Here is a 26,606-nt window from a genome sequence, read left to right as displayed (position 1 = left end):
GTAGTGTCCCGTTCTCGCGGGCCCCTCTCTTTTGAACGCGACGGGGATGCGCCCCGCTCCGCCAGAGAGCCACATGGAGAGGCCTCTTCTCGTGACGCGACGCCACCCACGGCACACAATTGGGGAATAAAATTGGTGGAAAATTACAACAACAATAACAACAGAATGGTGCACAAGCGTTTCAGCTATTCGCGTTCGGTGGGCAGGGGGTGGGGGGGCGGAGAGAGAATGAGTAAATAAATAGGCACTGCGTGGTGGAAGGAGTTAATAATCGCAGCCCGTGGAGATTTCATTTAGATTTGAACGGCGCAGGAACGGCATCCTCCAACGCGGGCTGATAGAGCGGGGGCAGACAAAGAGAAGAGCGAGAGAGAGAGAGAAGGCATATGAATGCGAGTTGCAGATAATGCAATAAGAAATCGTATTGCCACGCAGGTGATGCATTAAATATGTAGGAGGCTGTGATAAGGCAAGAGGACGGGTAATGTTCAACTTTTTCTTGTGCTTTTTCTTAAAGGTCGGTTCTGAAAGTGAAGTTGTGATTTTAGTTTTGCGTGTGTGTGGATATTTGTTTTACCCACTACAAAGAGAATACAGATGCGCTCTTACTGCGCAAATAATAATAATGTTTCAAGGACTGCGATGGAATAGGTGCAGATTCAGAGGCTGGGAATTAAGTCACGCTTGCGCGATGAACGATACGGCGAGGTGGAGGCGGCCGTGGGTGACATTTGAAAGCATCTTCCGGCGAGGCAAGTTGAGACCATGGTGCCACGCTTCTTCAACCCACCCACCATCGTGTCTGCCCAGCAGTGAAATTTGGGTTCGTCGCAATTAGTCGATCGACAGATCCTGTGTGTGGTGGGGATGCTCACACCTATTCCAAAACACATGTTGGCCAGCGTGGAAGAGTAGGCCAATGTACCCACCAAAGGGGCCCTTCTCTCTCTCCACCCTTGACCACAGCGGTGGCGTGAGCAAGCAATTATTGCAGGGCTGTACCTTTATCTTTTATCGAACCATGATTAGAGGTGGGGAGGAAAATTGTTTCACCCATCGCTGAATCTCTCGTGTAATATTTTTTGGGGGTTCCCTACTAACCCTCTGGATCTTGCCCCCCCCCAACCCAACCCCTACTGTTGGGGTCGTTGGGGGGGGGGTGATATGGAAACAATTTTCCGGAGGTCAGCCCTGTATGTATGTACGTTGAACTTTGTTTGCACCGTACCTGGCCAACCATGCGAATCAGAAATTAGAGAAAGTTAGTCTCTACACTCGCTCTACCTATCGTTCATCCATCTAAACGGTAATGGGACAGGTGCAGCCCTGCAATTCACACATTGTTGTATGTAATCTGGTCACGTGACCTCTCCAGCCACTAGAGTCTGCTGTGTTCACCGCCGTCTTTTTGCACTCGTAACCCTGAGCCTAAATGCCAAGTCACGAGGGGTAGCAGGAGAGTGGGCGGTGAATTCATACAGCTAAATCATGCTTTACAGGCCCTGTGTCAATCCTCTGCTGGGTGAAGGCCCTCTCCACACTGGTGCTGGTCATGGGAGTGCGGGTTAGGTATGAAAGTCGGTCTGTCACTCGCCAATGATGTGAGCATAAGCCGGGAATTGAACTCAGGCCGCCGGGTTCACGGTGCGGTGTGCTAACCACCATGCCGCCACCAACGAGGCAGTGAATGTGTGGTTTCCGTCCTCTGGCCGCTCAGCGGTAGAGCGAGGAGCGGCTCGCAATCGGCAGGACGCGAGTTCAACGTCTGGTTGGGGGTTTTGACTCATCCAACATCATCCGTCCGGTGTCAATAAAATGAGAACCACTTTGTGGCGAAGATCAACCGTGGTTAGTCCTGTGGACAGACTCTTCCTCGGCCGTAGAAATGTGGAATTTCCACCACTGGCTCAAGGTTGTTAACAGGAGAAGGAGCGCCGCCTCAATGCTCATTCGAGCAGCAATTCGCTCGTGCCTTATTTTTTTTATATTTTTCTCGGTTCGTGGATTCCAACTCCGTCACATCCCGACTTCCCAACCCGCCGCCTGAGTGCCTCGCATCCCTGCTCCGGCTCGGGCCTCGCGAGATCCTCACGCGGTGATCACAAGGCGTCCGTCCTCTCCGTCGGCTGCTTGCTGCGGACCTCATTAGAGATAACGCAACCCAGGGGTCCTCTTTGAGCGAGCAGGCCATTATGTGGCCGGGTCTTTGCAGCCTAATTTACCAACGAGAAATAACATTGCGGGCCCTAATATCCCCTGGAACAGTGTGCCCTTTTAAAAGGAGTTATTTGTGACCTTAATGGAACTGACTTGAATGGATTTTTTGGAGAGGGAAGAGAAAAAAAAAAGGAATCCATGATCATATATATTGTATATCACATTGTCCGCAAAGTACGTGCGTATATACGCACGCACAGGCACAATGCGTGCCATCGATTGACTGATAGCCATATTCATGATGAAGTTTTTTTTGTTAGATGGCGCAATTATAAATGTGCCGTGCACTTGAATAATATAGGCCACGGAAGCCGAAATGATGGACACATAGAACCATTTTCACTCGTAGCTTTGTCAGTATTTTTTTTAAGGAATGTGTTTGTCGCTTAATGGCAATGACATCATAAGATTTCAAGAAACGATCATGTTCTTTGTGTGTCGCATTGTCCACAAATGTGCCTGCATACATGCAGACACAATGCATGCCATTGATTGACTGCTAGATGTAGCGCACGACTTTCGCTCTTATCTGTTGCAATCATTTGATTGTTTTAAAGACGGTATTGTAGCTTCATGGCAATAACTTGAATGGGTTTCCAAAATAATCCATCAGAATAAATATGATATATCGCAGACATTGGTGACAAAGATCCCGTATAACTGCTCCAGGCTGTTGGGGCAAGTGCTTTGAGTCCCGATGAAGGCCGGCACAGCGCACCAGGGTCGAGGAGGCCAGCACCATGCTCGACCGACTCTGTATTCCCACTACTGATGTTGACACATTGCACCAGGTACTCAATTAAGGCTGAGTCGACCTTGGGGGGGGGGGCGCATGACCGGTTCAGATGCAGTATATGCCACTCATGTTAGCCGTGGGTCGTCAGGTCGGAGTGCAGTAGCCACTAAACTACCGCTCCCCACCCACAATGACAACAAGACAAAGATCCCCCATATAGCCTTTAACAGACTGTTGGGGCAGGTGCTGTAAGCGAGCACCTATGAAGGGCGGCACGTCACATGAAGAGGCGGGTGGGCAGCACCACACCCGGCCGCCTTTGTCTCCCTAGTGGCGAAATTTACACACCGCACTAGGTACTCATTTGAGGCTGAGTCGACCTAGGAGAGGCCCAGAACCGGGTTTAGATAATCACCGCTGGTGTTAGCCGTGAGTAGGAATCGAACTCGGGTCGCCGGGTTCTTGGCGCAGCGCGCTAACCGCTGCACCACCGCTCCCCACCCACAGAGACACACACACACACACCACGTGTACGAGATTGATTGACTGTTTCAGTAGTTCTCTTAAAACAATGTGTGTGGAATGTAGGAAGAGAGGGCAAGCTAATTTAATTCAGGCACCGAGCTTTCGTTAAGTGCTGCGGAATTGACGGGCTACCTACGTTTATGTATTTATACATATTATTTAAGAAGAAAAAAAGACCTCAAGGGCAGTGCCCGATTGCTGAAGCGGTTGGGGACAGCGTGAACCTCAGAAGTGAGTGGAGAAGTGAGGAGTGCCTAATGGGAGCGTGGGCTTGGAGCGTTGCACTTTTCAGACGAAAAATTCCCTGCGGGGGGGGGAGGGGGGTGAGAAGGGACGCGGAGTTTGGGAGGGGGGCGGGGGTCGGAGGGGGAGGGGAGGGACGTGGAGCCGGGGAGGTGAGAAACCTAAATCCGGGGCGGATCAGCTGTCTGTAACGAGCGGATTCGGGGAAGAAGCAAGTCAGGTGAGGGGGCCACTAAATTCATCGCACTCCGCTCCCACGGGGATTATGGGGGGCGCCTTTCAAAAAGGTGCCGCGTCGCCCGCCCGACCGACCGACCTCGTGCCCACCCCTCTCCCCCCCCCCCAGCACGCCCTCCTATTTTAACCGTGGGGGTCTAAAAGGTCGCCCGCGTTCCCGTGGGAGGCATCTAATTTTAATAAGCGGGCGGCGGAGGTTCTCAGCCACCCCCTCCCAGGGAGAGACGTGCGGCTCTTTAACGCAAATCAATTTCCTTCAGAATCACCGCCACGCTCCAGGCATGGCCAGCATCCCATCATCAAGCGCGCGGCTTAATTTCTCACGGCCTCCCCTTCCCGTCCCCACCCCTCCCTCCCCTCCTCTCCGCTTCCACTTTCCCTAGACCGTGGGGGGTGGGTAGGGGGGGTGGTGGGGGGGAGAAATATTTTCTGGAGGTCAGCTCCCACAAAAAGCTGCGGCTGAAATGAAGCTCCGTCCGGAGCCATCCCGGGAAGTTAATGGACCGTGGCACCCCCCCACCCACAACACCCCCCATCTCACCCACCCACCCCACCCACCTCACCCCCCCACTCACCTCAACCCCCCCACCCACCCCACCCACCCCACAACACCCACCTCAGCCCACCCACCCCACAACACCCACCTCACCCCACCCACCCCACCCACCCACCTCACCCTACCCCACCCACAACACCCCCCCACCTCACCCACCCACCCACCTCACCCCCCCACTCACCTCACCCCCCCACCCACAACACCCCCCCACCTCACCCACCCACCCACCTCACCCCCCCCACTCACCTCACCCCCCCACCCACCCCACCCACCCCACAACATCCACCTCACCCCACCCACCCCACCCACCTCACCCTACCCACCCACCTCACCCCCCCCCACCCACCCACCTCACCCCCCCCACCCACCTCACCCCCCCACACCTCACCCCCCCCACCCACCTCACCCCCTCACCCACCCACCCCACCTCACCCCATCCACAACACCCACCCACCTCACCCCACCCCACTCACCCACCCACCTCTCCCTACCCACCCACCTCACCCGACCGACCCCACCCACTCCACCTCACCCCACCCACAACACCCACCCACCTCACCCTACCCCACCCCACCCATAACACCCACCCTACCCCACCCACCCCACCCACCTCACCCACCCCACCTCACCCCACCCACAACACCCACCCACCTCACCCCACCCACAACACCCACCTCACCCCACCCACCCCACTCCACCCACCTCACCCCACCCACAACACCGACCCACCTCACCCACCCACCCCACCCCCATCGTGTGCACAACGACGCCGAGCGATGCCTCCTCTCCGCGGGGTAGTCCACAACAGAGGCAGCAATGAGCAGTCGACGATGATGGCATTGTCTCTGCCTCCTGGCGTCGTGCCGGCGTGAGGCACGACGGTCGGGATGAGTCATCGTTGGGGGTGTCCGCGTGTGTAGGTGGGGGGTGGACTGTCGTGGGGAGGCGAAACGTGGTGGTGGTGGTGGTGGGGGCAGAGATCTGTGTCTTTGTTGTGGTGGAGAGTGGTGGCGTCGCGGTTCGAAGCGCATCTAACCGGGCGACTCGAGTTCGATTCCCGCTCACGGCCGACACCAATGACGAATACTGTATCTGAACCTAGGTCGACTCAGCCTGAAATGAGTACCCGGCGCGGCGTATAAACATCGCCACTGGGGAGACAAAGGCGGCCGGGCGTGTTGCTGCCCCCCCCCCCCCCCCCGCTCGTTTACCGTTGCGGCGTTCATAGTCGCTCGCTAACAGCACTTGCCCCAGCAGCCTGTTTGAGGTTATACGGGGATCTTTATCTTTGCATTGAAGATTCGCAGCGTCGACGTTTGTGGCATCACAGCGCTTGACTCGCATCATAAACAAACGCAGCGGCGTGTTTATTTGATGTTCTCGTGTTTAATGCACCCATCCATTTGTGCCACTGTCCACTTATTGATTTCTCTATGTTAATATCACTCCCGTGTCTTTACAGCATTTAATTAGCGTATGATTGGATTACTCACACCATTTACTTACTTTTATTATCGCGTTAAACTGTTTAAAAATGAAAGTACACAAATGTATGTTTGTGTTGCTCAATGACCCAAGTAAGACCTCTTTTGGCACACGAACATTTTTCCATAATGTCTTTGATTTATGTAAATTCCATTGACGACTATTACGATATGATGAGCGTATGAGCGGTAAAATGTAAGTGCTGAGAAGTGTGAGAAATGTTAAGAAATGAATGAAACCCATTTGTGTTGTCACGATTGTTCCGTGTGGCCCTCACGCTGTGGTTTTGGGTTTTTGCCGCGTGCTTATATTTATAGAAAAAAACAAGCCACTGGAGAGATTTAAAAACGATGTGAATCTAATATGTTAAAGCACTTTTTAGATGAAAGGGAGATTCAAGCCGGTCATCCCTCTTTTGACTCAAAGATACTGGAGGTCAGAGCCTGCCCATCACAGTCCTAAACGATTCCATTTAAGTGGCAAATAAAATGAAATCACTGCTAATTCACTTTAATTACCGGAGCGATCTGCGCCATTTATGGGAGTAGCGGCGGGAAGGGGTTTTGCCGTGGCGATGGTGATAATAGGAGAGGTTGTGACGTTAGATTAGCGTGGTTGACTACGTAAAGTGAGACAGACGTTCAACATGCATACATATAGAGAAGTGGTGGTGGTGTAGGTGGTGGTGGCGTTAGAAGAAGAAGTCGGTGGTATTATTGGGTGGTGGTGGTGGCGGTGGCGGTATTAATAGAGAGATGCTGTTACCACGGGAGGTAGTATGGGTTCAGTGGCGGTATTAGAGGGTGGTGGTAATGGTATTAGAAGGTGGTGGTGTGAAGAGGACGGTGGTGGTATTCGGGAGGTTGTGTTCGAGCGCGGTGGTAGTGTGGTGGTGGCGGTGGTGGTGGCGGTGTTATCGGTGGTGCTGCTCCTGCTTTTGTGGGAGGTGGCCGGTGCTAGGGCACTGGCGACGCTGCCGCGTCTGCAATGTGCCCAGGGCGGCCGGACTCTTTGGAAATCGCTTAATCAAGGCAGACGGGGGACATGGCCCGGTGACACGGGCAGGATGACACGAGTTTCGCGCGTGTTCTTGTCGCCACGACGAAGGCCGTGGCGTGGGAGGAGGATTTCATCGCCACCGTCAACTTTGGCTCAGTTGCTTTCATCCCAGCCCGACACGACCGACATGTACACCACTGCCACTGACACGTCACAATCATCACCTTAACACGCCTCTATCACAGGGCATAAAAAAACGGGTTTAAAGCGCCCACCATTTGTGCATTATACAAGCGCCATCAGCAGCAGCTTCCTAAATACGTGCATTGTCTCGTGTCACCATCGATATGGATTTCCGGAAATGTCACCGACTTATTTGACTCTCATCGTCATTATCATTTTAACCACCACGACTCTTGACACTATCATCATCGTCGCTGTCACCACAAACCTTCACTATCACGACCAACGCCATCACCATCATCTGGACACACCACCGCCACCACCACAGAGAGCACCATCATCACAATCATCACCATCATCATAAACATCCCACATACTGCTGCCAGCACATCATCGCTATCAGCAGCAGCACCATGCCTCGATGATGTTGGTCATCGTATAAGAAGTAAATAATTGAAATAAACAATTTCCAGCCGTTTATCAACGCACAGTTGGGTGAACGCCTCCCCATGCTGTGTCGGTTACGGGGGTTGTTAGAATGAGCTTCACGACGCAGGGCAATGCGGGGTTGGTGAAGGAAATGAATCAGAATCAGAATATTTATTTATACAGGAGGAATCAACGGGGGGGGGGAGGTAGAACCGGTTGAGATGAATTAGCAAACACGTCAGTATTCAAAGGACACATGACGGATGTCAAGAGAGACATCTTTACACTGTGAGCCCAAAAATTGTTACAAAAATACCCTCGAATAAATGCGCCTCGAGCTTGATTTTGAAACTCCGACGCGGGACATGCCACTTGCAACCTTTACTTGAGCTGCCGACGCCGTCACGAGCTCACCGGCTCTGCACCGGGGCGCGTTCCGTGTGAAACGGCGCACCTTGTGTCGGCATGGCCACTCGCAGCGACAGCTGATCAGTAGACCCGCGGTGTTCCCAGTTATTCTCTTTGCCGCTCGCCCGTCCACCCACTCTCACTCGCTCGCTCTCGCTTACGCTCTGCTCTAGCACGTTTAACCTTTGACATCCTGACCTGGGGTTGACCCCCCACCCGCCCCCCTACCCCGGGATTGACCTCATGAAAGATGTCGCAGTTGCGCTCACGGACGCTGCGCGCGTCGGACGCTCGTGCAGGCGATCGGCAGGTGTGACGATGCATCGATTCGCCAATTATTATTGATTTTCTCAAGGTCCACGATAGATGCGTCGAAGTGTATGCGCAGCAATTTATGGTTATCGATCCGTGTATACGTTGTGTGTAATAGGTACCGGGTAATCCCGTACCCTGGGATTCACATCTCACTGGATATAATCCGGGTCGCTGGTGGACACGTGACTAGCAAGCCGCAGCCCACAGCCAGACGCATACTGGAAGTGGTGTGCTGGGACGTGGACACATTTTGAAGATCCATAATCCTGACAGATCCAGTTGAAATAAAGTCCTGGATTTAGCCACAAGAGGAGGTGCTGCCAGTCTTTGTAATTAAAACAAATGTTTGAGAATCAAACCGTGCCTCATCATCACCAACAACTGGCTTTCGGATTTTCCCCATGTTATGGAGTCAATGAGACCACGCTTACAATCTCATCATCACCACCAACATCTCGCTCTGTAGGTCTTCCCCTTGCTTTGCCGATCCCTGGGTACCACTCCAATGCCCGTATCGGTCACCTGCCCTCCTCCACCCAATGCGCCCTGCGCTGCCCTTGCTACGGCGCTGGCTCTACCAACCCAACGAGCCAGCCAGCCAGCCCACCGCCCCATCCGTGGCACGAGCTGCAGTGCAGCAGGGGGAAGGCACCCCTGGGTGTGGAGATTTCATTAAAAAATGACACACATAGAGCGGCGCGGGATCTTGACCTCGTGGCCCCGAGCTTGAATTGTCCTGTGTTACGATGGTAATCGAAAATTGCATTGTGGGGCCGGGCCACTCGGAATGAGTGCTTGAGCGAACGTGCGTGCGCCCGCGCGGGCAAGTGCGCGTGCGTGTGCGTGCATACGTCGCTTGCATGATGTCCTATTTTTATATCGCGAAGTGAACGCTACCTTCGCGGCCGCCACCACCATCATCATCGTCGTCGTTGTCGTCGTCTTCCTCCTGACTCTTTTAACACTCTGCTTCACGCACGGAGAGAGAGGTTCATCGCGTAACATCGGCGATGGGGAATATGCGGATCAAGGGCGGTGTAGGCAGTGAAACGCTTCTTGTGATAGAATTCCGGTTCTGAAAAAGTTAGTGCAAGATACTGTCAAAATCACCTTCGTCATTATCATCTTGTTTGTCTTTGTCATCTCCCATGTCCTATGTTTATGTATTTACCGATTAATTAAATCGATCGTCGGCGTATTGGTAGCACAGTGGTTTACGCACTCCACTATGAACCAATTGACCTGAGTGTGATTCCCAGCCGCAGTTATCATCGGTTTTGAGTGATATCCGAACTAGCTTCGATCCCCCTTCACTGAACCGATCCTCAGTGGATTGACAAAAAAAAGGGCTGATCACTTTCGGACGATCACCATCAATGTGGCATGAAGATGCTGCCACATCATTCTAAGAATGATGACGCTGCTGCTGCTGTTTCTGCTGCTGGTAGCGATGTTGACGATGTTGATACTGCTACGCTTTCCGCCGCTGCTGGGGCTGATGACGATGATGATGATCATGATGCAGAGACAGCAATTTGTTCTCGCAAACAAAACGGTGCATCATTTAACCTGTCCATAACTCACAGGTGATAACGCAAGGTCTGCTGCAGAGGAAGCTCCTGGTCCGTGTTTGTGCGCGACAGTGACGGATGTGCCGTGCGTGTGTACATGGCTGCCCCCCCCGACGGGGCAGCATTCACGCGCCACGAAATACTCAGCCACCTTTAATGATCCCCGTTCTTTCTCGCGTGCGCTGACTGAACGCGCTTGGTCGTAACAAGTATATGATGATGATGATGATAATAATACAACTATAAATATATATGTTGAACTTCTTTCGCACCAGTCAAGCCTCGGAAGCTCAGCAGGTTTCAACCTGGTTAGTACTTGGATCGGTGACTGCCTGTGAGGTCCAAGTGTTATGGTCTTGGGCTGCGAGGTGGCCCAGTAGAGGGCAGAACAGCAACATAATCTTGAATCTATCTGTGCAGAGTTTAAATTGTAATAGCCTGGTGGGTTTCTTCCCCCAGGCACTCTGGTTCCTTCCCACACACAAGGATGTATGCATGTTGAACTTCTTTCGCACCGTACGTAGCCAACCGCGCTAATCGGAGGTGCGGGAGACGGACACCACACATTAAACACCAAAAAAAATCGATTTAAAGCTTTCGTGACTGCAGGGATTCATATTCTTGGTTCTTTCGGTAAAGTCACGTAGAAGGGAAATAATAAAATAATATAAATATAAAACAATAAAAATTCTCACGACGTTTCGACTGCAACAAAAGCAATCATCATTTCCGTGGATTTCACACCTGATGATGATTGCTTGTGTTGCAGTCGAAACGTCGTGAGAATTTGTATTGTTTTATATATATATATTATTTTATTATTTCCCTTCTACGTGATTTTACCGAAAGAACCAAGAATACAAAAAAATTAGTTCTAAAGAAATTCGTTTTCGATCTAGATTTCAAAGATGATGTGTCGACACGGACCGAACACTTCGAGAGAGATGTACGTCCAATCATTGGATGTAGTGCGGAGCAGAAAACTACAACGATAATGTTTAAAGAAAGGATGAGAGGTCTGCCAAGAAGGAGGGGAGTTGGTGGCGATGGAGGACGTGAGGGGTGAGGGGGACGAGGAGGAGAGGAGTAGGAAGAGGAGTGAGAGGGTGGAGATGGAGGAGTGGAGGGAGACTCGCAGCGGAGAAAGTTGGGATGGGGGGCCGTGGGGGAGGGGGAAGGGGGGAACGGGGAGGGACGGCACGGTGGGGGGGGGGGGCAGCTCTTCATCGTTTCTGTTAAGGGCGCTGGTTGTTAGAGCGGGGATCATTAAACACGATGGGGGCACGCGGGGCCACGTCGCTTCATTTACTCGGGGCCGCCAGTTGTTAACACCGGCAGCATTTAACGGGGGGGGGGGGGCGTCTGGGTAGAGAGGGGGGGGGCCTGTGGGATTACTGTTCGGACTGCACTTGGGAAGGCAGCGGCAGTCTTGAACGCACAATTATAATGTTACACCTCTGCGAACCAGACGTTGACGCGAGCATTTGGCCGTTTGTCTCTTGGCCAAATCACTCAGAATACCCCAGCCATCCAGCCAGCGTCTGACGCTGTCAGGTAGAGGCTCAGCGAGGTCGATAGCAGCCCGGATTGTGTTTAGACGGCCGAGCCCCACTAGACAGGCGCTGGGGGCTGCTTGCGACGAGGTGGAGGAGGAGGTGGCACGCTACGGACCGCAAGTCCATTGTCTCTGCCGTCACCAGTCCGGTGAAGTGTGGACAAACGGGGGGGGGGGGGGGGGGGGCGATGAGTCAGGCCAGGGGGTCGGCAATCTGCTGGCTCCGGAGCCGCGTGTGGCTCATTAAGGACTCATTTAGTGACGTCATTCGCGATGCATTCGGATGCTCTTGAAATATTGAGGGCTTTTTTTTTTACTACCGAATTCTCGAAAAAAAATGGCTCTTCTTTTTATTTTGGTTTGCTGACCCCTAGGTGAGACCCTTCATCTAGCAAGTGGATCGTCTAAAGTGTGGTCCGTGTACGCGATGGCATTGGCGTTCTTGAACCCGCGTCTACACGATGGTGGGTCACGTTGTGGACGTTGGCCGTGCGTGCGTACGTTGAGCTACGTAGCCAGATTCGTGCGTTAAAGCCGGATGACTCCTGGTTTTTTTTGGGTTTTAGATGCGTTGGTGTCTTTGTTTTTATTGTTGTTGGCGGTGCAAGCGAGCCGGTGTTTGTATCTTGCGCATCTTTGGCGTGGCGCGCGATAAGATTTGGCCGTTCTTGTGTCGAGACGTCAGTCTGCAAACGGGGAGGTTGTCTTTTTGCAACGTCTCACCTTAAAAAAAAACCTGCCTCTCAATTGAGATGCACGTTGAAATATTTCTGCTTCTGGGGTTAGAGTTTTTTTTACATTAATTAACCAAATTGAGTAAATTGGCTTTAATTGCCGAGTGCGAACTATGCGGTATTTTTATCGGTGCGCAATTTTCGCGACACATTGAGCCAAACAGCCCAGGAAGACATCATTAAAACCACATTTGCTTCTATACGAACAACGCATTTTTGTGTTTTTGTTGCTTGTACTTAATCAACGCTTAAATGTATGACTTAATAACGCGGGAAATTACAAAGCACCTTTAATGAAATGGCACTTTTTTTAAAATGCACGGCGTCTTCTATATTTAATTCGGTGGTTAATTGAACGCCCACCACCACCCCCCAAGAGGGCACAACAACCTTATAGGGAGGGCGGGAGTTCACAGGCTGCGGCGTGGATACCGTGCAGGAGACATTTCAAACGGGTGCGGGGAACGTCGTTGGCACATTGCGACTGCTAAACGCGCAGGTTCACAGCGCGAGACAAGTGCCTTCCTAACGAAATAAAAAAAACACACACACGGACACGCAACGATTGCCTTACTAACGCCCGGCGCAAACTAGCGGCGTCAACAAAACGTGATCTCTTTTTGTGTTGTGGCCTTCGCAACCTCGAGACAGGGAGGACAGGCACAAGTGGCGTGTTGAACGGGGACCCGCCATGCCAAAAATGTTGAGGACCACGGATTTCATTGCTTCATGGTGTGTGGGGGGGGTAGGGGAGGTATCAGTGTGCGTTTGTAGTGCGGCGGTTAGCGCGCTGCACGCTCTAACCCGGCGGCCCAAGTTCGATATCCGTTCATGGCCAACACTGGTGAGGATTATCTGAACATGTCCAGGGCCTCCCCTAGGTCAACTCAGCCTTATAATCAATGCCTGGCACGGTGTGTAAACATCGTCACTTGGGAGACAAAGGCGGCCGGGCGTGCTGCTGGCCACTCACCCCCTCATGCGCCGTTCTGGCCTTCAGAGGTGCTCGCGAACAGCCCTTGCCCTCAAAAGTCTGGCAAGGTCACATGGGGGATCTTTGTCTGAATTGTTTATTTCAGTGTCGCGTGTTCCCAAGCGGTGCCTTCGCCATATTAGGGTAATAAACACCATCACGAGTAATTATTTATATGTACAGGGGAAGCACGCAGCACAGTTCGTCGCATTATCACAGGTCTATGTTGCACGACGCTGCAAACACGGCGGGCAAATTAAACGCGAGTAAAGCCATCATCGCCAACTCACGCTGATTTATTTAGAATTTGTTTTCCTCTCCATGCGCGGTGTAAATTTGTGTCCTCCTCGGGTGATTCAAAACAACATTACAAATACCGAGGTCGCAATTCCAATTGCTATTCGTTCCGAGGGAACGCCAACCAGCGGGGAGATGGAGTGGTGAAATCAGCTTTGTGTGGCGGGTGCCGGTTGGGTGGACGATTACATCGCAGGGTCGTGAGAAAATGGCAATGACGGCTCTTGGAGGCCTTTATTCAGCGGTGGATTTGCACTCTGGGTGGAGTGGCGGCGCAGTGGTTAGCGCGCTACACTTTACATCCGAACTGAAATTGATTCTCGGCCACGGCTAAATAAATAATGAGTGATATCTGAAACGGTCCTGCGTTTTCACTTTTCACCAACCTGCGCTGACCGGCGTGGTGAAGTATGGTCAAACAACTCTCATGACCGACGCAATGTGCGCAGTCCGTGACCCAGCAGTGAATTGAGCAAGGGCTGACAATGATTACCTTATTTTTATTATTGCATTTCACATTTGAACCAAAGTCTTAAGAGCAAATTAAATTACAGTTTGGCACTTTGCCTAGCCCTCTCCTCGACCGACTCAGACTAAAAACTACAAACTGTATGCCCTTGTCATCGAAATCGACACTGATGACTGGCAACTGCACTGGTCCGCCTTTAGGTCCACTCAGCCCAATGTTACCCACCTGGTACCATGCGGTCAGCATCAGCACCAGGGAGACAAAGACGGCCAGGGTGCAGATTTGCGTGCACGGCATGTTCCTGGTCATGCCTCTCACTCCCCCACGGTGCCTCCGTGTCTTTGTTCACAATCTCCATCGCCCACTGCCGGATGGAGCTCTCCGCAAGCCCTCGCCGCCTCTCACAATCCTGCGGAGCAACGATCCGCCCGGCGCCTGCCACAACGATCCGATCCGACGATTTCATCACTCCGTCTCCTCGCCGGGTGCTCCGTCCTGGCCTTAATGGGTGCTCGCTAACTCCCCCCCCCCCCCCGCCGCCCCCCACCTTGTGTTAAGCTCTGCCGCGCCGCGTGCCCCCTTGGCTCGAGTTCCCACGCGACCGCTCCGCATTGATTGTCGACACTTTTGACGCGGGACTGCGTCATGATGGGCAGGGAGGGAGGCCCTCACCGCATGCCCCCCCCCCCCCCCCCCGTGCTGCTGTGCGTCTCGTGGAGTGGAGCCCACGACGGAGAGAAAAGGGGGAGAGCAAAGGGAGATGGAAGGGAGAGCGGTTGGGGAGGAGGAATGCCGGGAGGGGGGGGGGAGTTGAGACACGGGCGATGTCAGAGTCACAAGAATAGGGGCAGCCAAGGTCACTCGTTTGTGAGTGTGACTTTGAGTTTGCGCCTACGTCTGAGTCTGTGTGTGTGTCCGCGCGTCTGCATCTCTGTGTGTGTGTCTTTATCCCAGTGCGAAGTGTAAACATCGCCACTGGGGAGACAAAGGCGATCGGGTGTGGTGCTGGCCATCCACCCCCTCGTGTGTCCTGCCGGCCTTCATAGGTGCTCGCTAACAGCACTTGCCCCAACAGTCTGTTAAGGCTATACTGGGGAATATTTGCCTTTTATTTGAGACTTGTGTTTTGTATGCCTCTGTGAGAGTGTGTTTGTAATGTATTGTGTGTCTGTGAGTGTGCATGCATTTGCGTATGTAAGTTTCTGTGTGTATGAGAGTTCATCTCTGTGTGTGAGAGTTAATCTCTGTGTGTGTGTGAGAGAGTTCATCTGTGTGTGTGTGAGAGAGTTCATCTGTGTGTGTGTGTGCGTGTGGGCGTCTGTGTGTGTGTGCGTGCAGCCTGTGTGTGCGCGCGTGTGCATGTTGCAGGCATTGTTTTCCACACCCTCATTAGGCCAGGTTTTAAAAAGAAAAGAGACACTCATTTAAATTGAGGTCAGGCGAGGTTTCACAGGCAGTAAATAACAATGACAACATTAGCAATAAACCGGCATGTCTGTTCGAACACAAGCACTCCTCCCTGACTCGAACCTGGGATGCACCAGCCTTGATTTTGTATTTAATGAATGAGACGTTCAAAAGCGAGCGCCTCCACGTGACGGTGCTCCACTCGCTCAATGCGAATCTTCACAGAGGAGGCACGAGCGGAGCTTTAAAAGCCCCACGTTTAATAATACAAACAAGTGGCCACCTTTAACACAACGACAACACCACCAGCAGCAGCAGCAGCGATAATGATAATAGGAGTCAATGCCCCTTGACTCGGGGAAAAACCTCCGAGGCTTCGTACCCACAACGAGACGCCCGCTCGGGCCCCCGCGGTCTCGCGCTCATTCTCGAGTCGCGGCCCCCCTGCCCCTCTGCCCTCTCGCCGGCCCCCTGCTCCCCTGCCCCTCTGCCCCCTCGCCGGCTCCCCTGCCCCCCCTGCCCATCTGCCCCCTCGCCGGCCCCCTGCCCATCTTCCCCCTCGCCGGCCCCCTGCCCATCTGCCCCCTCGCCGGCCCCCCTGACCCCCTGCCCTCTCGCCGGCTCCCACGAAGGACCGCACACGCACACTCCTCCACAAAAGGAACCCTCGCATCATTATCCACCAAGGGGGGGGGGGGTACGGTTGTCCCTCGGGGTTAGATGCTGTCAGTGAGCACCTTCTTTGGGGGGGGGGGGGGGCTCTGCTCACAAAGAGCTCGCTCGCTCGCGCTCCTCGTGGGTGGCGCTGAGCCTCCGCGGAAATGATCGCTCCCAAAAATAGCGGCCGATCTCTTTCCCCGGCGCGAGGCTCGCCGCCGTGCTCTGAAATAATTGTCACGGCGCACTCGCTCGCTCGACCCGCCGCGCGCGTGAGTGCGCGCGTGCACGTGCGAGTGTGCGTGTGCTTAAAAACGTCAGCGCCGGGGAGACAAAGACGGCCAGGTGCTGAGCTGACCACACCACGCCCTCGTGCGCCGTGTTGGCCTTAATAGGCCATCGCTAATAGCACTTTCCCCAACAGCCTCTTAAAGGATTTATGTGTGGTCCTTTGTGTGTGTGTGAGTGCTTGTGCGTGCGCGCGCGTGTGTTGTCTCGGGACAACACGCACGTGGTGTAGCGGTTAGCACGCTGCGAACCCGGCGACCCCCGAGTTCGATTCCCGCTCACGGCCACAAACACCGGTGACGATTATCTGAACCGGTCCTGGGCATCCCCTAGGTCGACTCGGCATAAAACGAGTAGCTGGTCCGGTGTGGTACTGGCCACCCACCCCCTCGTTTGCCGTGCCGGCCTTCATAGGTGCTGCTCACTCAACCAGCACTGTCCCCAAAAGTCTGTTAAGGCTACACGGGGGAATCTTTGTCAGCAAGATGAGAGCCTAAGCCAGCTTCCCGTGGCTGCGGTTAATATTGTCTGTGAGCAATGAATTGAAGAATTAACAGACCTTTGTAAATTGTGGTGAAGGAAGGTTTGGGGGTGGAGGGGGTTTGTTTGACCGTACTTCATCGTGCTCGGTCAGTGTGGGTCGGTGAAACAGGGCGGCTTGACCACGACCGCTTCAGATATCGCTCGCCGCTGACGTCAGCCTTTGCCAGCAATTCAACTTGGCGAATGCTGGATCGAGAGCGCGGTACGCGCAAATGAAGTCGCTGCTTCCCACGTTGTTTTATATTAAAATGTGCAAAAAAGCGTACAGGTGGGATTTTATTTGTTTGTGTGGCTCTGCGCTTGTACAATATGCTCATAAACAGAGCTTAACTCTCCCCCTCCCGTACATCTACACCGTGGAGTTCATAAACTCACAATCGCCGCCGAATAAAAACCCAACAAACATTACGCAGCAGCAGCATCAGCGGCAGCAGAAGAAGTTTTCAGCGGTTGTCAATGGCGACAGTGTTTCAACGGCAGTTGTCTTAAAGACAGACCTGCCGCCACCGCAGGAATGTGGAATTTCCATTTCAGGGATGGTAGTTGAAGATCGTCCGAGCTGAAAGCTCGATGGGCATAGCGACACACTTGTACTCTGAAGTTTTTTCCGATTGATTTTTATGTCTCTCTCCATTTCCATTGGGAAGTTATTTCTGATTTTTTTTTATATTTTATTTTTCCTATGCAACAGTGCACCAACATACGATCAGCTGCCCCAGCAACAAACAATTTTTTTTTTACAAATTGCACAAAAACTATAAATGCGACTTGCACAGTGCGCAAACAGACTGTTGGGGCAAGCGCTGTTAGCGAGCACCTATGAAGGCCGGTACGGTACACAAGGGGGTGGGTGGCCAGATGCACGCCAGACCACCTTTGTCTCCCGAATAATGATGTTTACACACCACGCAAGGTACATTACTCATTTGAGGCTGAGTCGAGCTAGGGGAGACCCAGGACCGGTTCGGATAATCATCACCGGTGTTGGCCACGCGAGGGAATCAAACTCGGGTCGCCGGGTTCACCACTGCGAGGCGGTTCCCTTTGCATGCACACGCGCCCACGCGCACAATCACGCACGAAGACGACACGTTCGGTGGCTGCCAAGGATTGGCACAATCCAGCGCGGTGGCGGCCACGGCGACACATTCGCTGCCACGGGTGACTCCGCCGGGTGACTCCGCCGGGTGACTCCGCCGGTAGTCGCGAGAGGGGAGCTTAAAAATAATTCTCTCTCTCGCGCGCGCGTGAGATAATGACGCGCGTGTTCGGAAACCGCGGGCCATGCGCGCCGTGGCAGCAGCAACAACAAAGTATACACGGGACCTCGGCGGGCGTCGATTACATTTCTTTGCCAATCGCCCGGCCCGACGTGGCTCGTCGTGGCTCGTCGTGGTTAATCGGAAGTTGCTGGCGGGGATTACGATCGCAAGCGAGACCACTGCCGCCGCACGCTTTTGACGATGACCGGCGGGCACCTGGCGTGTCGTGAACGCGGAGGGACACTGGATACAGCTCCGCTGCTCTTAAAAGCCCGGCTTTTTATAGCCGCGCCGCTGCCCGACTCCCGTGTCGTCCGTCTGGGCTACACCTCTGGCGCCGGGGCGGTTATGCAAAACTGCTCGTTAAAAAGGAATTGGCCCAAACGTGGCAAAGGCAGGGGCCCTCTTTTGAACTCTTGTTTGAATTTTTTGGCTTTTTTGTTGCTGCTCGAGATACATTTCTGTTTATTCGAGCAAGGTGGCTTTTGTTTCGCAGCCGTTTGTCGATTTGGCTTCATTGTTGTATTCGAGTTTTTGTTATGTTGAATGCTCTTGTCATTTCGGTGTGACCCACGTCACTGTTATAAATGAGACTCGACCTGGCTCCTTGAGTTCACCACCGTCTGGTTCAACAAAATCAACTTGAAAGTTGAATCCGCTTCCCCAGATGATGGCTTCCCCGCCGCAGTGTTTGCCGTGGTGGGGTTTTTGGCCGTACTTCACCGCACCGGTTGGTGTGAGTTGGTGAAAGGGCGGGGGGTCTGGACCAGTTGGGATATCACTCGACACTGATGTTAGCCGCGTGCGTCCAAGAGTCAAAGTCAGGTCACCGGGTTCATCGCGAAATCCACTTTAACCAATATGCCACTAATTCTAGATTTTAAGTTTTCGTGACTGCAAGGGTCCATACTCTATGGTTTGTTCGGTAAAGTCACGTAGGTGAAAAAATAAAATAAAAATAAATTCAATCACGACGTTTCGGAAGCTTGTGTTGCCACCGAAACGTCGTGATTTAATTAATATTTTATTTTTTACCTACGTGACTTTACCGAAAAACCCAAAGAGTATGGACAATACGCCACTGCTCCACCGACAAACGTTATACCCCCAATAAAAACTATCCCACTGAATACCAAGCTGCGTGTTAAGATATTCTTCACTCATTTTCACGAATTAATGCATTCATGGTGCAATAAATAACAAAGGGGAAGGAGGTGCAATTGCGACATAGCAACACCAGCTGGAATCAAAACCACGGCTAACCCCAGTGGCAACTATTTTCTGAACCGGTCCCGGGTCTACATCCCCCACCGACCTGTACCTGTACCTGTCTCCTTCTCGCCATGGCTATGGCTACTCGTCACATGTCTCCTCCATTCTAACAGCTTCCGCGAACATATTCAGTGGTTTGCCTGCTCAGTGGGAAACACGGCGTTTGGGGTATCTGCTGAAATGACAAGCAGCACATTAATCTCGACGTCTTTTAGCAGCTGTTGTGTTGCCTGCTATGACTGCTGATGGGACCGTGCGGCTTTAAAATGTGCATAGATTAAAAATGTTGTCGAAATCATAATAATGATTAAACTCGTAGGGGTGGTGGGGAAAACAACAGAATGCGAAATCTTTTTTTAATTTAAATTGCAATATCTGAAAGAGACCTCTGTTCTGTATCCCCACATGAGACTAAAAACGTGCTTCTAATCTATCGGTGCATTGGCCTTACAGACTTCAGTTAACCGGCGGCATTTGTGTAAGACCGCGAACTTTGAACTGGCTTCCACCTTCTGACGCTTAGAATGCACCTTTGAGATGCTCGGTTGTGAATGTGGGTTTCAGCCAACCTATGATTGAACCGGATTCTTAGGTGGAGTGAGTTGATGTTCTACATTTTTACTTAACTTTGCTTATTCCGGCTCTTTTGGCATATATTTCAGTTTGATTAACAATCCATATATAAAATGCCACGGCTGAAATGTAGCTTCGCTGGAAAATCGCATCATTTTTAAGCGTAATAACAAGTGTGTTCCGTTAACCGCGTTCATTGTTGAGTATAGTCATCTGTTGTGAATTGGTTGCGAATGTGTTTACGTGTGTGTATTGTATTGATTGACGACCCAGGTCTAACTCTGGATGTTAATGGTCTCTCTCACATGGTTTAAATCAGGACTTGGTGGTGGTGGTGGGAGGTGATGATGATGATCATCATGACTGACTTTCGACTGCAAATTGAACTTTGCAAACGCGACGCCTTGAACACTCTTGGAGATTTGACAAAGCGTAAAAAACTTTTTAGACGTCAACTTTAATTTGAATTTCCCAGTCTTGTGAAGACACCGCTCGGTGAAGAATCATCTCCAGCTCATGAGGCAATCAATCAATCCCTCCTCCCACTCTCAACGAGGACCATTTCACCACCGCCCAAAACCTGCCCTGGAGTTCTGTAATGTGCCTGAACTCCTACGGCCCTTTGGTCTCTCCACTGCTGGGTGAGGGAGGGCCTTCCCCCCCCCCCCATTCTATCAGTTGGTAACCGAGGGGGAGCGTAGTACCTGGTGCGGATGTGTGCACGTGGGCACTGGGGAGACAAAGACGGCCAGGCACGGCGCTACAGTCTGTGAAAGGCCATCCGGATGGTCTTCATCTCGGCGCGTGAGCGAGGAGTACGTGATTGAGTGCGCACGCACGCACCTGAGTGTGTGTGTGTTAACGTGTGTGAGCGAGCGTTAGTGTAGCGGTTAGCGCTATGCTGCATTATGAAACCGGCGACCTGAGTTCGATTCCTGCTCACGACCAACACCAGTGACGGTTATATGAACCGGTCCTGAGCCTCGCTTAGGTCGACTTAGCCTCAAATGAGTACCCGGTGAGATGTGTAAACATCGCCACTCGGGAGACAAAGGCGGCCGGGCGTGGTGCTGACCACCCACCCCCTCGTGTGCCATGCCAGCCTTCATAGGTGCTATTCGCGAACAGCACTTGTCCCAACAGTCTGGCAAAGGCTATACGGAGGTCTTTATCTTTATTTTTGTGCTCACCTGCGCGCGTGTGTATCGTCACACTTCTCACCGCCGGTGTACACAGAGACCGGCGTTTGCAAAGTGGGGCGAAGGGCTTCATCATCTTTAGTCCGCCTGCTTCAAAAAACCGTGCTCGCGTGGGCCCTTGCCAATGTGTGCGCACGAGGCGACGTTCCTTTGCCGGGATGACGAAGGCCGTAACGTGGATCCTCCTCTGTTGTGTCCCCCCCCCCCCCCCCCCTTGTCGTTGCACGTGCAGCTGGGAGGCTGCGGGATCCTGGGCATAGGGATCTGGCTGTCCGTCACGCAGGGGAACTTTGCGACACTCTCGCCGTCCTTCCCCTCGCTCTCTGCTGCCAACATCCTCATCTCGACGGGCACCATCATGATGGTCGTCGGCTTCATCGGCTGCCTGGGGGCCATCAAGGAACACAAGTGCCTGCTGCTCAGCGTAAGCTCCAGCGGCGACGCTCGCGGCACGGTGCCCCACCGTGCGACGCTTGGTGTCCTTCTGTGCCGAGTTCGCAGCGTTCAATCGGTTTTTTGCACTAAAGAGTTTAAGTTCGCTCTTTTCGGGTGAGTGAGTGAGGTGAGAGAGAGAGAGAGAGAGTGAGAGTGAGGTGCGAGAAACCACAGACAACCAGCGTTAACAATTGCCCAAGTTCTGTGATCCCATTTTGAGATGTTTGGCCAACTCCATCAATGAATCCATAACGGAGTTAAATCGCATAAATATATAAATGTGTCGTTAAACCCACCACCACCCGACACAGCCAATTAGTAAGGTTTGTCACGTAAACAAAACATGCTAATTAAAACATTTCAATATTACGTGACAAACCTTACTAGTTGGCCGGGTCGGGTGGTGGTGGGTTTAACGACACATTTATATTTACGCGATCTAACCCAAAAAACCTCATATATAATATCGGTCGCGAACACCTACTACGGGTTAAAATCCATTAATGAATGTCGAGGTCCCATCTGAAGAAATGTGACCGACCCTGTGCTCTCTTGCAGTTCTTCGTCTGCCTGCTCATCATCTTCGTCCTGGAGATGATTTGCGTCATCCTGTTCTTCATGTACAGAGACCAGGTGAGGCGATGCTCGCGACTCGTTACACTCAGGGGGTTAACGGCGCTAAGTCAAGGATTTCAGGTCCTCCCAAGGACCCACCTGAGGTGGAAGGAGCTCACCAAGTGTTGCATTGCCCCTGCACATTGTATCGTAGTGGAGGCCTCGTCACCTCCAATACGCCGATTCATTTCGCCGGCTCCCAATCAAATTCCGGCTCCATGTTAAGATCGTGCTCACCGCCTTCAAGATCCTCCATAGACCCACCCCTGCCTATCCCTCTCATCTCACTCTTCTCCCCTCCACGCACTCTTCTACCTCTCCCCTCTCATCTCATTCTATTCCCCTCCACGCACTCTCCTACCTCTCCCCTCCCATTTCACTCCATTCCCCTCCACGCACTCTCCTACCTCTACCCTCCCATCTCACTCCACTCCCTTACACGCACTCTCCTACCTTTCCCCTCTCATCTCACTCCACTCCCATCCACGCACCCTCCTACCTCTCCCCTCTCATCTCCACTCACTCTACTCCCCTCCACGCACTCTCCGCTCCGTTAAACCAGGCCTTTCTCACAAAGCCCCCAGTAAACATCGGCTCAGCGAGTGGTCGCTCATTCTCCTCTGCTGCCCCCACAGTCTGGGATTCGTTTCCCCAGTCGTCCGTGCCATTGACTCCCTGTCTTTGTTCACGTCTAGGCTCAAGACCTTCATAATTTTTTGGTCATCAATGACTGCTTCTCAAATACATATGCCCAGTGTTTGCATATGCATTTTAATATACGGTGATATCTAGAGTTTATGTACTTGAGTATTTTGCAATATTATTTTTGTGTTTTTGTCTCGCGAGCTACCGTCATGCCGAGTGTCTGCTGCTGTGTCTTGTACGGCACTCTAAGGTCCTTGATGAAAGGTGCTTGATGGATAGAATTATTATTATTATTCAAGTGCAGTATTATTATATCAGTGTCTAAGACTCATGAAGGATGTCGGGTGAAATTGAGATGTCACTTTTGGGTCATTTCACAACTAGACATGTGTGTTACTTATCTGTAGTTTTTTATTATCTGAGTTACAATTTTTGTCTCGTTCATAGAGCCTTGCTCAGTTTGCCTTACTGCAGCGCTAGCATCTCATTTGCGTGGAATTCGCGCATTCATCTTCGATAACCACGCACGGCGTCATGCCTTGCATCGAGAGAGAGATTCAATATGAATCCACAGTGGCTAGGAGATGTTAACTACCTCGCCTGGTATCCAGGAGGTCGTGGGTTTGATCCCGACCTTGACGTTTGTATATTTGGAGTTTGTGTGTCTCTCTCCCCGTGGTTGCACAGATTTTTCTCTGTGTCCTATGGTTTTTCCCTCTACATATAGAAACATTCGTTTTGAGCATTTGGCTGCTAGGAATTTCCACGTGATGATAAGCCACTTCGTTGAGCTATCATTTGTGGTCAGGTCGTTTCTTAAAAAAGAGCTATACAGCTCAGTGGTGCCTTACCTGGTAAAATTAAAATAGTTTAACGTCTTTTTAACCGACGAGTAGACGCATCTCTACACGGCCGGCGCGTCCTGCGAGAACGCCACTCGGTCCGAGCTCATTGGCGCCTGTACGCGGCAAGTGCACCGGTGCGACATTCACATCGGTGGGGCGACCACACCTCCCATTAGCACGGTTGGCTACGTACGGTTGCGAAAGAAGCTCACTCGTAATACATACGTGCGTACCGACCGACTTGGCCCCGATCTCCTTTCATCCCCGACGTTTCGCGACACACAGCGACTTTTCACCACCTCCCGATTCCAAGCGCACCCCCGGCACAATCCACGTCACCACTGCGATCCATCACCCCCCCCCCCACACACACACAAAACGTTCCGCTCGTTACAAAAAAAAACCTGCGATCGGTAAAAACGCGAAAGATATGTTCCGGATGAAGACAGCGGCGTGGGTGGGGTGGGGTTGGGAGGACGAGGGTGGACCCCAGATTAGAAAAACGCACATCTGGACGCAACCTGCTACGACCGGCGTGGTCGTTCCGCCCCCGCTGTGATAGCTGGCTCGCAGCATCATTACAATTGCAGCGGCCCTTTAAGTTATCATTCGGAAACCGACGGCCTGGCCGGCACGGCGGGGACGGCCTAAAGCGGCAACGTCCGGGGGCCGCTGAGTGGCCTCCCCGCGGCCGCGTTTAATCTCCAGTCGCGTCGCGGAGGTGAGGGGCGGCGGCTGTTTAAGTTGAGGTTGCTCCCCCCCCCCCGCCGCCGCTCACCCGGTAAGAGGATTTTCTGCTCCTTCCTCATTACCGGCAAACCAAGGCCCTCTTTACCTGATTGAATTCTCCACCCAGCGCTCGCTTTGCCCTCGCCAAGCCCCTTCTGGCCTCGCTCTCCAGCCACCGCCGCCCATTACTCTTCCTCCGACACCTTCCCCTGCCGTTAGCCAACTCCCCCCCCCCCTGCCATGCTCGGCCCTGTCTCGGCCACTTGGCTCGCAAAGTAATCACAGGAACAACTTTAGGAGGAAATCGCTTTCGCGGCCGCTGGCCTGCACCGCTACACCGCCTCCCAGGCTCACGACGCTACCCTCCCCGTCTCTCCTCGCCTCGCCCTGACTTCTCTGGACCCAGGGGGTGATTTCCTGCTCGCTCGAGCATTGAGGCATGTGCTCATCTCCAGTTTACGCAGCCTTGAGCCAAGTGGTGGAAATTCCACATTTCTATGGCGGGGAGGGGGCGTGGGGACGCGGGTGTATCCATCGGGACAGCCGCTGTTGACTTCCCCACAGAGTAGGGAGAATTTTAACGACCCCAGACGGATGATGGGCCAAGTGATTCCCCTCAACCAGGAGTTGAACTCGCAACTTTCTAATTCTGACCTGCTCAGCCTCCCACCGAACCCACGTCTAAACATCGGGCACTTGACCAGCGATGTCGATGCGAGGAAGCCTGACGCTGCGGATGGGACGCCGAATGTCAAAAGCCGGTCGGGAGTTTGCCCGTATTAAATCCCGGCCACGACCCCATCCGCCCTGTCCCCCCCCCTCCCCCGCCATTGCTCCAGGCAGCTGCCGTCTGTAGGTGTCCGATGGGGACAGAGGCAACAGCAGCAGCAGCAGCAGCACCTGTCGAGCCGAGCCGCTCGCCTGCAGGATGGATTAGGCTCGTGGATAACGCGGGGTTAAGTCGAACCAAGGCTGCCCGTTAATCATCGCCGCACAAAGGAGGCGGACGGAATCTCGTCTTAGTTTTAAATAAACTGAGGCATGGCCGTCGTGGTGGTGGGGGGTGGTTGGGGGTAAGGTGGGGGGGGTAGAGCCCGAAGGCCGCTGGGAGATGGATTGTTGTGTTCGGAGCCGCCGGCATTCTGGACTCCTTGTGCAGCCCACGATGTTTGTTCTGCCTTTGCGCTCGATCTGCCCAGGTCAAGTTTTTGTTTCGTCTTATCATTCGCTTCTGCGTGCGCATGTGTGTCTGCATAACAAGCACAACAACAACAACAACAGAAATACGGATAAAGTACGTTGGGTGTTCGTGACATCCTCGTCAGCGCAAAGGCCGTCAATGCGTATCCCCGACAGCCCCTGTGCAAGTCGAGGCTCCAAGGACTCTTCTTCTGCTCCGCCAGCCGTGGCTGCGGGCTGCACTCTCTGCCACGAGTTAATATGCTCCGCGCAGTTTCTGCGCAGCGCCTTGTGATGAGGTCGCGCGCACGTGTGTCTCCGGCACATATCGACATCGCCTCGCGTTGTTGTGAAACATTTGATTTGAGGCGATGCATTGGTGTACCCCCCCCCCCTTGCTATTGCCGGCACGGGGAATGTTCACCGCATCCAAGTCGGGACTTGAGTTTTGCCGGACTTGGCAGCAGCAGACGCATGGCGATAATTAACCTCGTAAAGCGTTGAGCAGTGCGCGGGGTGATTAAACTCGTGAATTACGCTAGTTAACTAAGTGCCTCTGTAACCGTGACATATTCAATAGATGTATCCGCTCCCCCCCACCCCCTCCCCCCCCCCCCGTGTCTTCCGCACGGAATGTTTATTCCAGTCTCGCGATGTGAAACTCACGTTGCGCCACCCGCTGTTATCATCGTCGGTGAAATCGGTTGGGCGTGAGGAGCGGTTTTGTTTCTCTCACGAGTCTCCAGCGAGTGTCCGGCTAGGAGAGACTTTTGGGGGGTGGTGGTGGAAGACGCGGAAGAAATACATCGAGAGATAAGAGACGCAGCGTTGTCTTGCTTTGTAAACAAATGCTGCCGGAAGACATTGGCTCAGGCTGATAGAGGAGCGAGAGAGATAAATAAGCAGGCAATATATGTCCTCCATATATCTGTACCTCTGCATAAAATATTTAAGTCTTTTTTTTTTACATTTCCTGTCAACCACAAAGCGTTTTTGGAGTGTATACATTCAGCAGCGTTGATTTT

At 52.7% G+C, this 26,606-nt stretch overlaps 1 protein-coding gene across 2 annotated transcripts in view; it reads left to right on the top strand.

Moving 5' to 3' along the window:
* The window catches only part of LOC144723063 (tetraspanin-4-like), a 185,594-nt gene that overhangs the window by 148,589 nt on the left and 10,399 nt on the right, over nt 1–26,606 (top strand). For both annotated transcript variants that reach the window (XM_078601608.1, XM_078601607.1), the window contains 2 exons: nt 21,366–21,557; nt 22,127–22,201. In XM_078601608.1, the coding sequence (XP_078457734.1) occupies nt 21,366–21,557; nt 22,127–22,201 (267 nt within the window). The remainder of the gene's footprint in view (nt 1–21,365; nt 21,558–22,126; nt 22,202–26,606) is intronic.

This window comes from Lampetra planeri, chromosome 16 (genome assembly GCF_965212315.1).
Source record: "Lampetra planeri chromosome 16, kcLamPlan1.2.h2, whole genome shotgun sequence".
Classification (NCBI taxonomy): Eukaryota; Metazoa; Chordata; class Hyperoartia; order Petromyzontiformes; family Petromyzontidae; genus Lampetra; species Lampetra planeri.
Note: the sequence above shows the minus strand (reverse complement) of the source record. Positions and strands in the feature narration are given on the sequence as shown.